The 15,049-nt window shown below is 41.8% G+C and overlaps 2 protein-coding genes across 6 annotated transcripts in view; one reads left to right on the forward strand and one right to left on the reverse strand.

Moving 5' to 3' along the window:
* JAK1 (Janus kinase 1) overlaps positions 1-15,049 on the reverse strand; it is a 342,069-nt gene that overhangs the window by 209,681 nt on the left and 117,339 nt on the right. The window lies entirely within an intron of this gene.
* Positions 1-15,049, forward strand: part of CACHD1 (cache domain containing 1) — an 83,017-nt gene that overhangs the window by 53,793 nt on the left and 14,175 nt on the right. For both annotated transcript variants that reach the window (XM_075181820.1, XM_075181821.1), the window contains exons 5-8: positions 6,683-6,809; positions 8,636-8,780; positions 10,345-10,561; positions 14,631-14,780. In XM_075181820.1, coding sequence (XP_075037921.1) covers positions 6,683-6,809; positions 8,636-8,780; positions 10,345-10,561; positions 14,631-14,780 — 639 coding nt within the window. The remainder of the gene's footprint in view (positions 1-6,682; positions 6,810-8,635; positions 8,781-10,344; positions 10,562-14,630; positions 14,781-15,049) is intronic.

Raw genomic sequence — 15,049 nt, forward strand, 5'->3', positions numbered from 1 at the left:
CATGGCGGTCTGGGATTTGTTCAGCTTTAATATAGTGTACATCACGGGTGGCCAACCATTCAGAGGTCAAGAGCCAAAAAATATCTATAGGTACTGTAAGGAGCCAACTATATCTTTTATATCTGTGTGTACATATACCCAGTATAAACATGTGCATACATACCATACACACATACATTAAAAATATAACCTAAGCAGAAGAGAAAATATCTAACAGTGCCAAAATGTTCATAATAATAATAAAAGCACAGCTCTGCACTGCACAGTATAGGAGGGGTCGAGGGCTACTTAGTCTCTTTACAGAAGCTGACACTGCTACTGCATTCACAATCCCTCAGACCTCTTAACGTGCCCCTCTGACCTCTTTACATGCCCATTGGATCTCCCCAATTGCGATCACCTCTCCTCATATGTCATCAGACCTCTCCACATGCCATCAAATGTACCTCCCCACATATGCCCCTTACATGCCCATCAGACGTCCCCGGATGTCCTTCTAATGGCCATCCTCCTACCCACTTGCCATCAGATCTACCCACATTCCTCGCTCATACATGGCATCAGAACTCCACACCCCCTACCCCTTACATGCCTATCAATCTCACCACATCCCCTTACTTGCCCACACAGAGGAATGAGGAAGATCACACTACACACTCTCCTCCTTCTCTCTTTGGATTGTCTGTGACACTGTGACCTCTCTGCATTGTTCAGAGCAGGTCACAAGACGTGGCTGCTCTCGGTCAGTCGAGCAGTTGAATGTTTTCCAATCTACCATTGCTGGCGGCTGGACAACTATAGTTCATTGATGCTCATGGCCAGGAGCCACATTTCAAAGCTCAAAGAGCCACATGTGGCTCTAGAGCCGCAGGTTGGCCACCGCTGGTGTACATCAACACGGCTTATATCATATGTTAATACTGTCGTACCGTGACACCAAATAATCAGTAACAGCTGCCAAACACTCTTTATTTTTAAGTAAAATGACATATAACCTATAGACTCCAATACAACAGAGCCACCTAGTGGATCAATTAACATGAAAAAAAGTATGATCTCCTCCCCAGTATATAAAACACCTTATAGTTAATTTACGAAGGACGCCTAATGATCACAGCAAAACATTTTGGGTTTAAACCAGTGGATGGTGTAACCGGCGCCTACGCTCTGATCTCGGGGTACGGAGACAGACATAGTTTAAACCTCCACTGGGAGTGGTGATTTCTCACCCTAACCTGGCAGGGTGCCTTTAGACCAGGGGTAGGCAACCTGCGGCTCTCCAGGTGTTGTGAAACTACAAGTCCCAGCATGCCTTGCACCTATCTGCTGGTTATCTACTGGCAAAGCATGCTGGGACTTGTAGTTTCACAACACCTGGAGAGCCGCAGGTTGCCTACTCCTGCTTTAGACAAACGATTTGTCAGTATATTCCATTTAAATTTGCTGTAATCCAAACGTTTTATTTTATCATCTTGCATTTGTCTGATTGGAAAGAGATGACAGTGAAATAATCCCCCTGTTGCACATCTTACTATAAATGTGTCACTAAACAGGATATAATCTCCCACTGCGTTATAAACCGAGCACGTTATAAATGCCGTCACATTAATCATCTTATGGTTGTCATTACACAAATTGGAATACTTTTCTCTTTTCCTATTCAAAAATGTTTCCTTTCTTTTTTCTTTTTCTTTTTTCCCCCCCATGAGGCAGAAGAAAATCCCAGTGTTTTTTAAAAAACATTTTGGCTCTCACTCAATGAATCGCTCATATGTACACGGGGTCGGATTAAATCCATTTACTATAAGCTGTTACTTGCAGGCTGTTTACACGGCCGAGGAGCTGCGCCCCAGGCACTTAGCGGTTGTTTATCATTTAACTGCGGGATCCAAAGTTCATGACTTCGATCCGTCTTTCAGTCTGCGGGAAAGTGGACTCATCTTAGGTGTAAACACTTCACTTCTGTAAATATACGTGACTGATGATGTTTACAGAGGGTCTTTAATAAAGAAAAGGCAGATTAGCGAATACGTATCCGTAGGTCAGATGTAGGCTGGTGGGGCTGACAGACGATCAGGAGAGCACATGGCATTTTCTAAACATAGGAGCAGACGAGATGGGCCCCAGGTTGTTCCTGGCACGATTTCGTATTCCTGTCTTTAGGCTTTTCATGAGCACCACACTCCGTTAGCTAGTGTCACAGGAGCGCACAGATTTCCCGCACATGTAGAGTGGCGCCACTGGGGTTACTGTCACACGAGCACCGCTAGCCCTGTGTTCTGAAACGCTTGTGTGTCCGCAGCCTTAGGCTAGTGTCACACAAGTGCACAAAGTCCCATGGATCAGTGTATTTGCCTGCACGTAGCAGGGTAAGTGCTGAGTTACTGTCACACCAGCAGTTGTATAACAGAAATTGTACACTAGGATATTAGAGGAATTAGGGAAATAGTATTTCGATAGTGTCCCACATGGCAGTACTTCTCAGTTAACATTTGGTTTTCAAAACAACAATAATGCATGATAAACACGTATGCAAGCCTACGGGAGATCGACTGAGCTCTGACCAAAGTTGATGGTTCCCGATACAATGTATCGCATATGTGATCAGGGAACCCCAAAAACAGATTGTGGGATCTCGACTATAGTAGATCAAATGTGCACAACATAAACAATTCCTCAATATGGTTTATGTGGAAACCTCAAGTTGTCTTTATGCTGATTTGGATAAGGAGTGACCCCATTCACAACCAGGCTCTTGTCAAACTGTTGCTAATGTCCATTTAGACCCCCTGACGTAAGAGGAGGTCATTTAAGTTCAAATACTCTCTAAAATAAAACTTGATTTAATATGAAAGTCTGAATTTACCCCATAAAGGAATAAACGTCATGTCGCCTCTGTTCACTTGTCCTCTGCTTTGTAAGACAATTCATCTCATAGCTAAATAATATCTTAATTTCTGACATGACACTTGTAAAGCTTTGTCATAAATCACATTTATAATTACCTTGTTGTGCTATTGTGTCTTCCCTTTCATCCCCCTTTACCTACAGACAGAACAAGATTAGTACAGAGTCCTGCTAGTAGGTGTTGTCGTCTGCTCAAAATGTGTCTTTTGTTTGGTAAATCTGCAGATTTTAACCTTGCACAGATCTGTCTGATGATTGTCACCAAACTAACATCACGGTTTTCTTGTCCTGTTTATATATAATTTTCCCACAATGAAATAAGAGATCTTGTAGCTAAATGACAATATTGAAATGAGATAAAATAGAAAATCAAATGCAGTTTTCACTTTCACTAGTGAACACTTACAGAAATTCCTTCTAGATAAAAGTATTTGGCAGTTTTCAAAGAGATCCCATCACTCCCTCTTAATTGGCTTCTGACAAAATTGACCCTCGTCTCTTTGTTGGGGAATTTAGATTGTAAGCTACCATGGGGCAGGGAATGATGTGAATGATTACATATTCATATACATATTTGCGTACTGTGATTGGCGCTTTATATATAAATGATAATTACACAGGGCCCCACCCTTTATCATAAGGTCACGGTAGGCGGTTCAGTGGTTAGCACTTCTGCCTCACAGCATTAGGGTCATGACTTCGACTATGAGTCATAGCCTCACTCTCGCGAGATCTCCTCTATAAGGAGATTACGGTGCGCCGTGGAACAACGGAAGGAGGTAAGCTCACGAGGGGGGGGGGCCTCACGGGAGAAGGTCTAAAGGGGGGGCCCTCACAGTACTCTTAGCCCGGGGGCCTCCTTTCCCTTAATCCGGCCCTGATTGACCCTAGTCCGTCTGTCTGTGAATGTTAGGGAATTTAGACTGTAAGCTCTATTGGGGCAGGGACTGATGTGAGTATGTTCTATCTACAGCGCTGCGGATTTAGTGGCGCTATATAAATAAGTAAATGATGATGAGAAGGGCCTAGTACCCAGGTAGAATCTTGTCATCGTTCTCCATTGTCCTCTGTATTGAACATGATCAAACCCTGATAGTAGAAATATTCTGAGTATTAGGGGATGGGAACTAACTTTCTAAATACGTGTAAATGTTTTGGGTTTTTGTTCTAGGAACAATTTCTAAATCCTTCAAGCAGTGAAAATGTCTTAAACCGTACAACTAATACTAGATTAAATTCCCAGCCATAGTTGTCCTTTAGAACAGGTTTACGAGCTGTTCCCAGGCAGGGGGATTGTATGACAGGGAATGTACAAGTATAGCCATGTGTCTGCCTGTATGCTGTATCGCCCCATCTGTAGGAACGTCACTTAGGCCTAATACTCACTCCTCGCTCTGTTTATCTTGCACCCGTTGTGTAGAAGGACATACCTTACAGTACTTTGTGCTGAGTGACTCTCCGCAGCGCTCACGGTATCATGATTTGGTGGATTTCATCCCGACAAACAGAGACAGCTGTATAATCTCTTCTAATACACTCTTCAGCGTCTGCGTTGCCATAAACAGATATTATTTCTGTTACTTAATGAAAGCCATACACAATGTCTTACAATAACTAATGCTGAAAGTTTGAGGGAAAGAGAAGAAGTTATTTGGTAGGTGCACCTAACTAATGCTACCAAGTGTATTGATTATTTTCTTTTTGATTTCCCTAATATACTTGTAGTCACAAGTCCTGTTTTTAAAATAAATTCTCTATAAAAATGACTTGATGTTTTTGCAGAGTTAACCAGTGCTGCGGACGGGTTATCTTACAACGCTATCTTTGTTATCTCCCTGTCTGTCTTATTGATTTGGAATCGCTGAGTGTAGAGGTTCTGTAGAGGTTCTGTAGAGGTTCTGTAGAGGTTCTGTAGAGGTTCTGTAGAGGTTCTGTAGAGGTTCTGTAGAGGTTCTGTAGAGGTTCTCATGGCGTCTCTACAGGAGTCTTGCGCTGCAGTCAGGTCTGCCTTCGATCTCGGAGCTACAGACAACACTGTTAGCAAATTGATGATAGCTTCCTATTGTTTTATAGGACAAGGAATACAGTATTTAGAGTTAGCAAGAAAAGCTTCAACAATAACATGAAAACCTAAAAACAAAAACGTCTTTAAAAAAATAAATTCAGATTTGACCCATGATAGCTTCAGGGTAATATTTCAGTAGTGTGAGTGCCATTGTTTTTAATGAACCTCATATAATGTTTTCTATGCTCGGTTATTGTTGATATTCTCTATCAGCATCTGACTGTACACATAGCAGGAAGAGGGAGGAAGGAAACGTGGAAATGAAAAGTTTTAATATGCGAGTCTGATTTTCGGCATCCGAGCAGACAGATGTTTTCTCTTCTGATTGAAGTCTGAGACAATGCGTTACTGAACAATTATTCGCTCTCGTATTTGTTTTCACTGTCAATATTCCAGTGTTATTGTATGAGGGTTGACGGGACACATTAGCCATTTGCCAAACTATTAAAATTCCTTTGGCCACCGAAAGTAGAAAAAGAAGAATGTTAAAGTTTTAGGGAATGTTGATTTGATTGCATTTATCTCCCATCCGCTTTCACGATCATCCCGTCTAATCCTCAAAAACCCTGCTGTTAAATTACCGATTATATATGCCATGACCACTAGGGGCAGCAACTGAGCACATGTAGCACTATTCACATTTTTGGGCAGAAACATTCTACGTTGTACACTTTTTGTGTATTTCTCAGTTCAGGAAAAGGCTCCTTTAAAATTCACAAATCCCCATGTAGTAAAATGTCCTAATTTTATCTTTGTGTGTGTGTATAAAATCATTTATTTATATAGTGCCACAAATTCCACAGCGCTTTACAAAGAACTTGCTCACATCAGTCCCTGCCTCAATAGAGTCTAAATTCCCTAACACACACACACACACACACACACACACACACACACACACACACACACACACACACACACACACACACACACACGGGTCAATTTGATAGCAGCCAATTAACCTACCAGTATGTTTTTGGATTGTGGGAGGAAACTGGAGCACCCGGAGGAAACCCACGCAAACACGGGGAGAACATACAAACTCCGCACAGATAAGGCCATGGTCGGGAATCAATTTCATGACCCCAGTGAATGCTGATATAGATATATATTTGCTTATTAGGTCCACTAGTGTGTTTTATTTTTTTATGTGATGAAATGATATTACATTTTAGAGTGAGAAATTTAGTATATTGTGCTGCTGTTGTGGAACTACAAGTTCCAGCTTGCACTGCAAGCCACCAGCAGGTACTTCCACAACCAAGGAGTGACAGGGTGCTATGTATATAATTGTGTTGAAGCCATTTTCAACTCCTTAAAATACTTCAAAGAATTCTGTTCTCCAATGGGGATTCGTTTATTTAAATTACCCTCCAATACAACAGATCTGCTGTGTCGATACAAGTCTATACAGAGTCCCAGCTTATATATTGTAATATACAACCAATGAATCCTCCTGGACAACAGACTTTCCATAATGCTGGACTTTAAGCACCTGTACTGCTTGGTCATATCCAACCTGCATATACAGCACCCCAGCTGTTCGGTCATATCCAACCTGCATATACAGCACCCCAGCTGTTCCTGAATGACAGCCCCCTAATGTATAGATGTACAACGTAAACATGTTTTCACGTTTCTGCTTCTTATGATTGATTTTGTTGTGTTAAAATAATAGAAAAATACAATTGTGTGTTTTTCTTTCCCCAGTTCTTGCAGACAATCTTAAATCGAACCCCGGGATTAAGTGGCAGTATTTTAGCTCTGAAGAAGGAATTTTTACAGTTTTCCCAGCACACAAGTTCAGATGTAAGGGCAGTTATGAGCACCGCAGCCGGTAAGTGTGGTTTACCCCGCGCTATTCAGAGAATCGGTAATGACTGTAAATCTCCTGGTCTACGCTCAGCGATACATTGTCCTTGTGAGACCAGATCAACGTCACCAGCTACCCCCATCATTTTGGGTATTTGTTTCTGTTGTCCTCTTAAATGAGTCCGGGTCCTGCTTCTCGTTATCATTCACATGATCAGAATATTGGTGGTTAAAGAATATATATAAGGATGGATCATTCTGATAATGATACATGTTTTATATGCATTCTATGCTACAAATCCAGTGTGTTTTATGATATAACGGGTAATAAGCGCTGCTGTTGTATTACGTTGATGTTTTATACTTTACTAGAGTGACCGTTTTATATTATTCTGTACCTGGACACTTTGGAGTTTCTGTTATGTGTGTTTAGGTGTCCCCCTTCCCTGGAGCTTCTGATTAGTATTTTTTATTTACATGTCTTGTTATATTCATATTTGCCTACTCTCCCGAAATTTCCCCCGGTTTGTATAAAATGCCGATATTCACAGCAATGAATAGCAGGTGGTGGGGCTTAATAGTGTAATTAAGCCTTTTTTTATTCTGAGAATGCAGCCTGTGGATTCACTAGGAACTAGTGACCCCACTGAGGCACGAGGCACTTTGTGCTTCAGTCATGTCACGGGGATATCCTTGACATTGACTCAAATAAAAAAATGTCTGCCTCCACCGTGGATCCTGCTTCTGTACAATTTTCCAGACTTCTTTTCTCTTGCACATTCTCTAGATCAGGACTGTGCATTCTCCGTGACCCTTGCTCCATTAATCACACAAGTTATTCTCTACTCTGCCTAGGACAGCTCATTTGACAGTCTGTTTATATAGCCAAGCATCAAGATTAGTCTTTAAAAAACACATCCCTGCCCTGGCCCCTTCTCAAATTCTAGAATGAGACCCTCAGCACCGTGTAGACAGCTTGATAGAGATTGGAGCCTGGAACCGAGTGAGTCCTGACTTATAGTTTACACAACGAGCGATAGAGCCACAGATCGTTAATGCCTGAAATCTCCTCTCCAAAACTCACAGCTACGGTCACTTCCCAGCTACGCTGTACACAACTCATTGCCCACGAGGCTTATAGAGCAATCATGAAATTGTTTGGCGCACACACTCCAGACACAAGAGGTCAAACGTACTTGATGAAGACGTCTTGCTGCTGTTGTGTGCAATGTGCAGGCTCTTACATATTAGGAGGTGTGACTGACAGCGTTTCATGGAGTCTGTATCTTGTTCATTTCACTCATCCTCTTTCCCTGACGGATTAAATGTCCTAGACATTTTCTCTTTATAAGTTCCCAAGTTTCAGCTGTCCATAGTTACTCGAGAATAAGACTTAGGGCTAGATTTACTAAGCTGCGGGTTTGAAAAAGTGGGGATGTTGCCTATAGCAACCAATCAGATTCTAGCTTTCGTTTATTTAGTACCTTCTACAAAATGATAGCTAAAATCTGATTGGTTGCTATAGGCAACATCCCCACTTTTTCAAACCCGCAGCTTAGTAAATCTAGCCCTTAGTGTTGCTTCTGCACATCAAGATCTTTCACAGTAGGAGATAAGAGGTTTCTACATTTATGTCTCCTTCACTTGGGATGAGTGTTGTGTTTGTATAATTACTGCGCTGGCAAGTTTCATAGTTCTCACGCAAGGTTTCTCTTTTATTTTGAGAGACTTTGTATATTCTGTGTGGTTGTATGTGATGAAACGTTTACACGAAACCTCCTATATGTATGTTACAGGCGGGATTTTAAACTTTTGTTTCAAACCATTGATTTTCCCGTTTTATTTTACTAGACCCATCTATGTCTCCACGGTACGACCGCAGTCGAAGCACATTGTTGTCATCGTGGATCACGGAGCGTCCATTACAGAGACCCAGCTTCAGATCGCCAAAGACGCCGCGCAAGTTTTTCTAAACTCCATCGATGAGCACGATAAGGTGACCGATTTCTTATTTCTCTTATTTTCCTTTATTATTGTAGAATTATGAGAAGACTGAGCCGACTCACAGCTACGTGTGGCGTGAGGGGAGGGACCTGTTTGATTAAGACCAAAGTGGACAGCCGATTTAACTTAAATATACTATTGGCACAGTCAGGCACTCTTCCCTTTTAAAGTTTTTATATTAAAAGTTCTGAAGCGTTTAAAAGAAGAGACCTATTTTATATAATCCTCCCCGTAACCTCTGCTGTCCTTCTGATTTTCTCAGGCAATTTGGGCTTGTGTTTCAGTATTTGTTTACAGATCTCTTGAGATGTTTCAGAGGTGTTGGTCGATAAATCCTTTTGCCTGAGCAGCCTTGGGAGCACTGGAATATTTTCAGAGAGCTGCAATCAATGTATAAACCGCCTTAAGCATCTGTACACCTGAGAATTTCAGAAAGAAAATGGGTTTCGGGAGGGGAGGGTGAAGTTTTAAATGTAGAATCGCTGCAACACAATGCATTTCATGTAAACGGACATGATAGCTCTGCTGTTCAGTTAAATAGTCTTCCTATTGGGAAGAGGAATGAAGGGGCTATTACAGACATTTCACTCTCTTCCGGACAGTACACAGTATTTTAAAGACACTTATGTGGTTTTGTGTACGGATGACCAGTCGTTTATAAAGGGCGACTAGTATGAAACTTCACATTGTGTTCTATGTTTTTAAATATAGATAGCATCCTCAATTTATTTTGCAAAAAATGTTTTAATTTTTGTTTTAACTCATTGGCATTTCCTGTATGTACTATGTCTCTACAAGAGTCTTGTACAACAGTCTCATCAGGTGACCTCTTCGGCTCCATCCATTACATGAGCCATAGATTTTCTGAACTATATGCAATGCTATTGGCTAATTAGTGAGAACACAGCTACTGGTTTCACAGTGAAAAGGAATAGAAAATATCTCCACAGACATCTTTAGTCCTATGTAGGGAGGTAGCAAAAATATAGACTGGTGTTATCTAAACCATATACAAATTAGTTATAACCTATCTAAAACCAAATACAGATTGTGCACAATTGTGGTATGTCTTTACTCAAGAATCGTGTTACCTAGGAAATTATAAAACCTAAATTTTAATTTTATTTTTTTTCAGCGTAGAATTATCTCCCATTTAATTCTATTTCTGCTCCGTGTTTACAATGTGAACTTTACATGCCTGCTTGACATTTGTTTGTCGCTGGATGTTATAGGGCATAGAATGCATACTTAGGGGGGAGATAAAATACAGATTGAACGGCAGAAGTTCTGATATAGAAAATGTGTTTTACTAATTTTGGGAGCACTGTCAAATAAAATACTTTTAAATATTTAGTGATGAATTCACTCCTTGGCAGCAGAATGCGGATCATCGCACATCTGCACTCTTAATAAGATCTAGAAATAATACAACGAGTCTCCAAGAATATTCCTCTGGACATTGGGTGTGAAAAGCACTAACCGTGTGCTAGACAAATGTTTTTACAATGCTGGCTGTATGGCTGCGGGTTACATGTGGATCTTTCTATCTCGTCCAGATTTCAGTCCTGACCGTTGCTGACGTGGTCAGGACCTGCTCGCTGGACCAGTGCTACAAGATGTTTCTGTCCCCAGCCACCGGAGAGACCAAGAGAGAGATGGCCAGCTTCGTGGCCGGTATAAAGTCCTCGGATGGCCCCACGCAGCATGCCCTGGGCTTCCAGAAAGCTTTCCAGCTGATCAGGAACACAAATAACGGCACCAGGATTCAGCCAAGTAAGAATTTCTATTCTTCTTTTGTCTGTTTCAGTTTGTGGTTATAATTTATTTTGTAACAGAACAATCGTTACTGAAATGCAGATTGATCCATTTTAAAATGCTGGAGACTACAGAGTTGTTTGATAGCTCAAGAGACACAAAATAGGGACCTGATCTCTGCCAGCTTGGACTGGTGCAAGAATAAACTCCTTTATTTAGTAACCGTATTCAGTTTCCCTGCTTTATACTTTGCAAAGTATGCTTTCCTTACACTGGTCCCCACCACCCCCGCCTTGGCGGTGCTGGTCCCCACCACCCCCGCCTTGGCGGTGCTGGTCCCCACCACCCCCGCCTTGGCGGTGCTGGTCCCCACCACCCCCGCCTTGGCGGTGCTGGTCCCCACCACCCCCGCCTTGGCGGTGCTGGTCCCCACCTCCCCCGCCTTGGCGGTGCTGGTCCCCACCTCCCCCGCCTTGGCGGTGCTGGTCCCCACCACCCCCGCCTTGGCGGTGCTGGTCCCCACCACCCCCGCCTTGGCGGTGCTGGTCCCCACCACCCCCGCTTTGGCGGTGCTGGTCCCCACCTCCCCCGCCTTGGCGGTGCTGGTCCCCACCTCCCCCGCCTTGGCGGTGCTGGTCCCCACCTCCCCCGCCTTGGCGGTGCTGGTCCCCACCACCCCCACCTTGGCGGTGCTGGTCCCCACCTCCCCCGCCTTGGCCGTGCTGGTCTCCACCTCCCCCTGCCTTGGCCTTGCTGGTCCCCACCTCCCCCACCTTGCCTCGTCAACCTATGCAGATCTATTTGGAAGAAGGGAAGGTGCAATCGCATAAATCAAAATGGCTTCCGCTAGGCGATAGTGTCATTTTTAAATACATTTTCAACCAAAAAAAGCAAAAGTTTTACTATATGCTTTTATACTACCATTGCTGCATAACAAAGGAAGATTTTCTGCTAATGCTTGTGCTGAGATTCTATTTCTACACTACATTACCTGCCCTTAAAAACGAGCTATTTATAATTCAGCTGCAGAGTAAATCTACTTAAAAGTTCTGCAGAAGAAAATATATTGACATAATAAAAATATATTCCACTTTCATCGTGTGCCAGCTCAGCTTCACCATCTACCTTCAGCACAAAATACGTCATTAATTGGCTTCTTTTGTAGTTCGTAAACTTGTCAGTTTGGGCAAACAGAGAAGATGAATGTCGCTGAGGCATGAACCTCTCGGGAGGGCGGTATTACAGTCCTCTTAAATTTCATGCACCCTCTGCAGCCACGTACAGTCAACTTGTTTTCATTTAGTGAGTTAATAGTAAAATTGAGGATCTTTGACAGGTAACTCTTTCACTTAGAGGTAGGTGCTTGTGTGTTTATTACAGTGCCAAACTGGCACTTTTTCCACATAAATATCCATTATATACTATTGGTGGTTGTTGCACCAGCGTTTCTTCATTAAACGCTGCTAATTTGGCTCAGGAACGGGCAGCTGTGTTGCAATCTGACAGGCACACAGAATGTTATTTTTCCGCCGTTAAGCAATACTTCATAGTTGCTTTTATTCTTTGCATATCAAACCTCAGAATCACCTGGAAAAAAATGGTCAATATTTAGAGTAGTGATTTGAAGGGTGTAGAAAAGTTGCTTAACAATTGCTCATAACAATTCAGTCATGTTCTGCTGAGGGTGACCACGCCTTAAAGATCGCCCGGCTGTACTTATACTTAAATTATTTCTTGAATTGTATAACCTGAAGCTACCTGAAGTCTGTGTAGTTGCAGTAATGCAACAGATGTTTGTTATGTTGTGGAATAGTTTCATATAAATGATGTTTTCATTGGTTCCTAGTGAATTGATAAGCTACAGTTTTATTCATAATGGTTTAACCCACAAAAGGGCGCTGCATAGGCTACAGGTGCCTTTTAGTATGATTTAAAAATAAAAAAACTATTTAAAATGGTGATCTTAATTTTATAAATCATGTACTAGTGTGTGTGTGTGTTTGCTTGTGTCTTTAATGTGCATATATAAAGTTGTCTATTTGTATTTTTGGGAGACGCCGCCCGCTCTGTTCTGTTACGTTACCTGAGAGAACGGATGTTAAGTTCTCTATTGTTCTTTTGAGAATCTATTTTTCAATATCCTGCATCTCAGTCTCGTCCTGTTAAATTACACACAAAGCATCAACCTTTTTTATTTTTCCTTTTTTATTTGCGAAAGGAAAAATCCATTTTGGCAGAGGTTTGTTACAATATATAAACGCTTGTCATAATTGAGGGTTATTTGGATAAACATAGTTTCTTCTTTTCCTTTTACTCTTCTTATTTTACTTCATAAACTCCAGATTTGACTGTTCTATCATCCGCCTGGTCACCGTTTCTAGTGTGGTAATTCCAAACTCTGTTATATTGGTGTTAAAATAACGTAATCTTATTATTATTTTTTTGTTCCAGAACACAAGAAATTAATGTTCAATGCAGAGAGCAACACAGTTAATTGTATATTAAAATATGGATTAAATATAATTTACCCTATATGAAAGCCTGCATTAAACATTCACAAATGCCTATGTGACGTTTATCATAATCTGTAATTGAGATCATTGCATTTGTCTGATGTTCATAGTCTCGAGCAGAATAAAATATTGAGGGATCATTCTCCTATACGGAACTGAGGGTGTAAATGAAAATAATTCCCCCTAATTATCTAATCAAATAAAAGTGGTTCATGTTGTTTTTTCCTTTTGTGATAGATGGGTGAATTGGTGAACAGTTGTTTTGGTCTCCTGGGCAGCACGGTGGCTCAGTGGTTAGCACTTCTGCCTCACAGCGCGCGGGTCATGAGTTCAATTCCCGACCAGGCCTTATCTGTGTGGAGTTTGTATGTTATCCGTGGGTTTCCTCTGGGAGCTCTGGTTTCCTCCCACACTCCAAAAACAAACTAGTAGGTTAATTGGCTGCTATCAAAATTGAGCCTAGTCTCTCTCTCCGCCTGTGTGTGTATATTAGGGGATTTAGACTGTAAGCTCCAATGGGGCAGGGACTGATGTGAGTGAGTTCTCTGTACAGCGCTGCGGAATCAGTGGCGCTATATAAATAAAATGATGATGATGATTAGGTATGGGTCTATGGTGATAGTGGGAAGAGTTTGATGGAGGGAGGTAACATTTTGGTTTAAACCTAGTTATATGAATAATATAAACCAGTGTTTCCCAAACTGTGTGCCACGGCGATCTCATAGTGGTGCCGCAGCCAGGGCCGGTGGTAAGCAAGGCAGGGGACTACTTGGTAATTATTTTGGCTTAGGGGTGCCTTGAAAAAATTGAGACCCTAGGGATGCCTCGAACTGAGAAAGTTTGGGATCCACTGATATAAACCAATAATTTAATTGGCTCATATTGCTTGCTTTTGCCCAGATCTTAATCATTGAAGTCCTATTCATTTTTTGGGAATAAGCAAAGGCTGCCATACAGGGATGTTATTATTCAGGAAACTTGTTAGAAAGTGTACCTGTTGTCTCCACACCATGGAGGCAGCCATTTTGTTGACTGCACTCACCTTTGCCCTATCAATTCACAACTACATCATTGGTTCCTAGTGAATTGATAGGTTGCATTGTTATAAATTTTGCTATAGTCCACTGCTTGTTCTGTGTGCAGGCGACAGACGCTCCTTTCAGGGATCTAGATAGAGGGCGATGTGGCGCGCAGACAGGTGCCGTGCACAGTGCCGGCAATTACATAAAAATCTCGTTTTTTTTCCTCGCACGTCTTTATTCTGTCAAGTCTCCGCCATGAAGTGTCTTACGGGCGTTCTGGAGACAGTTTGCGGCTAATTGAGTCTGAAATAACGAATATCAGAGAACCAAAGCTTTTAGTCAGAATCATGTTATTGTAAATATGTCAAACAAAATATTCTGTCACATTATGGCAACATGTACGTATCTGTGTGGATATGATAAGATTTCCTTTTAATTGAATCAACTTGTTTTTAAATTCTGTGTCATTTTATTCCCAGCTGGGCTAAATCTGGTTTATGACATGATTAGATTTGGCGGTAATAACCATGTGTCCTTGTGTTTTTCCCTCAGATACAGACATGGTGATTATCTATTTGTCCGCTGGAATAACCTCAAAGGATTCCTCAGAAGATGATAAAAAATCGACGCTGAGGGTCATCAATGAGGAGAACGGTCAGCTGAACAATTCTGTCATGATCCTCACGTACGCCATCATGAACGGTACGTCCGCTACCGCCAGGGTTCAAGAACGGTTTATAGATTTAACTTTGCTAATCGGTGTGTTATGGTACAGTTATTTTTTTTTCCATAGCTTTGTGTAGTTGAATAGTAACACAACAGACGTTAAACTTGCTTGCCAGAATTTTATTGGCGATGTCTTCAGACTAGGCATTGGGAATAAAATGTCGTATTTCGCAGGCGAGCTTCATTGCTGTCCGGTTACTATATAAGTTCTGCGTAGTAAAAACGCCATCTGTAGGCCGTGACGG

The sequence above is a fragment of the Mixophyes fleayi genome, chromosome 8 (genome assembly GCF_038048845.1).
Source record: "Mixophyes fleayi isolate aMixFle1 chromosome 8, aMixFle1.hap1, whole genome shotgun sequence".
Lineage (NCBI taxonomy): Eukaryota > Metazoa > Chordata > Amphibia > Anura > Limnodynastidae > Mixophyes > Mixophyes fleayi.